General features: G+C 48.0%; 1 protein-coding gene across 1 annotated transcript in view; it reads left to right on the top strand.

Moving 5' to 3' along the window:
- Positions 1-2,500, top strand: part of usp34 (ubiquitin specific peptidase 34) — a 158,179-nt gene that overhangs the window by 21,501 nt on the left and 134,178 nt on the right. Inside the window, exons 3-4 of the mRNA XM_063197771.1 lie at positions 636-723; positions 1,533-2,180. Of these exons, the coding sequence (XP_063053841.1) occupies positions 636-723; positions 1,533-2,180 (736 nt within the window). The remainder of the gene's footprint in view (positions 1-635; positions 724-1,532; positions 2,181-2,500) is intronic.

Genomic DNA, 2,500 nt, shown 5'->3' with positions numbered 1-2,500 from the left:
ACATGAACACACACACACAGATTATTACAAGTGAAGTGTGCAGAACTGAAAGCATGGCTCAGCGAAGTGTTGGACCAGCGCTAGAAATCCTGTGTCCATTTAGGGTACTGTATATGTGTATAGTCTTTAAGCAATGGATGTCCCATTTCTATTGTTTCTCGTTAACACTAGGGATGCACCGATACACATTTTTTCACTTCCGATCCGATCCCGATATCTAAATTTGGATATCTGCCGATACCGATACTACTCCGATCCAATACCAAAACCACACATATGCATGGGTTTCAACTTGAGGTAGGCCCAAGCAGAATTTGGTCAGAATTTGGTCAGAAAAGGGAGTCAGAAGAACAGGAAACCAATTAATAAGCAAAAAGTAACAAGTAAAAAAGTAACAATCCCATCCTGAAAACTAATATGCAAGTGTTATTATTTCAAATTAACATTGCACCTGACTCAATGTCTGTATCAGGAAAATTCAGATATTTTGGGAAAAATTCCGATCCTTGAAATATGTTGATATCTGAACCCGATACCGATACACCGATACCGATATCCCATCCCTAGTTAACACTCTCTCTCTCTCTCTCTCTCTCTCTCTCTCTCTCTCTCTCTCTCTCTCTCTCTCTCTGTAGGCAATGTTTGTGCTGCTTCAAGGAGTACAAGCACCTGGAGGTCTTCAACCAGCTGGTGTATGCCCTCATCAACCTGGTCATCGCCCAGGTAACATGTTTTGGTCTTATCATTTATTTATTTTTTAAGATTTGTTTTGTGTCTTTTTCGACTTTATTTTACAGGCCAGTGTGAGATTTGGACAGGAAGCGAATGGGGAGAGAGGTGGGGAGGGGGGAATCGAACCCCGGTCAGCCGCATGGCGGACGAGTGAGCTACCGGTTTTCCACGACAGGGCCTTTGGTCTTATCATTTTGATTTATAGTTGCGCTGTGTAGGATGGTGGCCAAAGTAGGTATTGCAACTATGCGGCTAAATTGAAACTGTGCTGCATATTGCCAAATTTGACCATGTTTATTAAGTTTTTTGCAGCAAAAATGTCTGTGTGGAAATTTAAAATGGCGGTCAGGGAGAACATCCGCTTTTCATGTCTGAAAAGTGTCATTTTCCCAGTCAGACTGAATACTTAACGGTGGTTGTCAGTATTCATGAAATGGGTAAGATTTGTGAAAGTTTTGTGACTTAAAAAAAGTCCCAAGAAGAAAAAAGAAGTTAAAAAAAGTCTTCTCAGACAAAACAAGCGGGTTTTAAAAAAAAAAGGGATTTGGGGAAGAATTCTATAACATGACTCTTGCCCAAGGTGCTTTATGGCAGTGATTCATCCTAATGACCTGTGTTACGAAGCTGTCCCTTAGTTCTTGTCTATACTATGTATTAAGTTTAGTATTACACTTTGCTTTGCATTGTGGCATGAATTTCTAGTCCAAGTCCTATGGTAAAATGAATTGGTGCATGATTTGCATGAGAATAGAGCTGCCATTGACATTGACCTGACCTTGACATCGACCTTGAACTTCCAGGTCACCACCCTGAGGGACCGCCTCTGTAGTGCCCATGCCAACCGCATCGCTGCTGGAGGTGGTGGCAACCCTGGAGACGGCACCACCGCTGGCGTTGGCATCGCTGGCGCCGGAGCTGGTGGGCCTGGCGTCGACACAGCCGGATCCGACTGGGGCGGTGGTGGAATCGAAGGAGATGGTGGTGGAGTATGCAACCAACAACAACCACAGCCACCACCACGGCCGCAGTCCTCACCCGCCTCAGACGAGCCGCTCAACGTGGAACGCGATTCGGCGGAGGAGGATGGCGGCGGCGGTGGTGGTGGTGGCGCGGAGGGATCGGAACTGTCGGACGCTAAGAACCAGAACCAGAACTTGGGTCCTAATAATAATAACAATAACCAGAACCAAGAACAACAGAATCAACAGCAACAGCAACAGTTAGGACCGGGTCACCACCACCCCCACCACCAGGGGAGGTCGGAGAACCCACGTCTGGGCGAGGGGGTGATGATGTCGGGTGGCGACGGCGGGGAGCCCCCCCTGGATGCCTTTGCCTCCTGGAGTACGGAGGACCGGGAGAAGCTGCTGCTGTGTGTGGCCAAGATATTCCAGATCCAGTTCCCTCTGTACACGGCCTACAAACACAACACACACCCCACCATAGAGGTAAGAGGAGCGCACAGACACACACACACACGCAGACACACACACGCAGACACACACACGCAGACACACACACGCAGACACACACACGCAGACACACACACGCAGACACACACACGCAGACACACACACGCAGACACACACACGCAGACACACACACGCAGACACACACACGCAGACACACACACGCAGACACACACACGCAGACACACACACGCAGACACACACGCAGACACACACACAGACAGACACACAGACAGACACACAGACAGAGACACAGACAGAGACACAGACAGAGACACACACACACAGACACACACACA

This window comes from Engraulis encrasicolus, chromosome 1 (assembly GCF_034702125.1).
Source record: "Engraulis encrasicolus isolate BLACKSEA-1 chromosome 1, IST_EnEncr_1.0, whole genome shotgun sequence".
Taxonomy (NCBI): domain Eukaryota; kingdom Metazoa; phylum Chordata; class Actinopteri; order Clupeiformes; family Engraulidae; genus Engraulis; species Engraulis encrasicolus.
The sequence above is the reverse complement of the archived record's forward strand: the minus strand, read 5'-3'. Positions and strand labels throughout refer to the sequence as shown.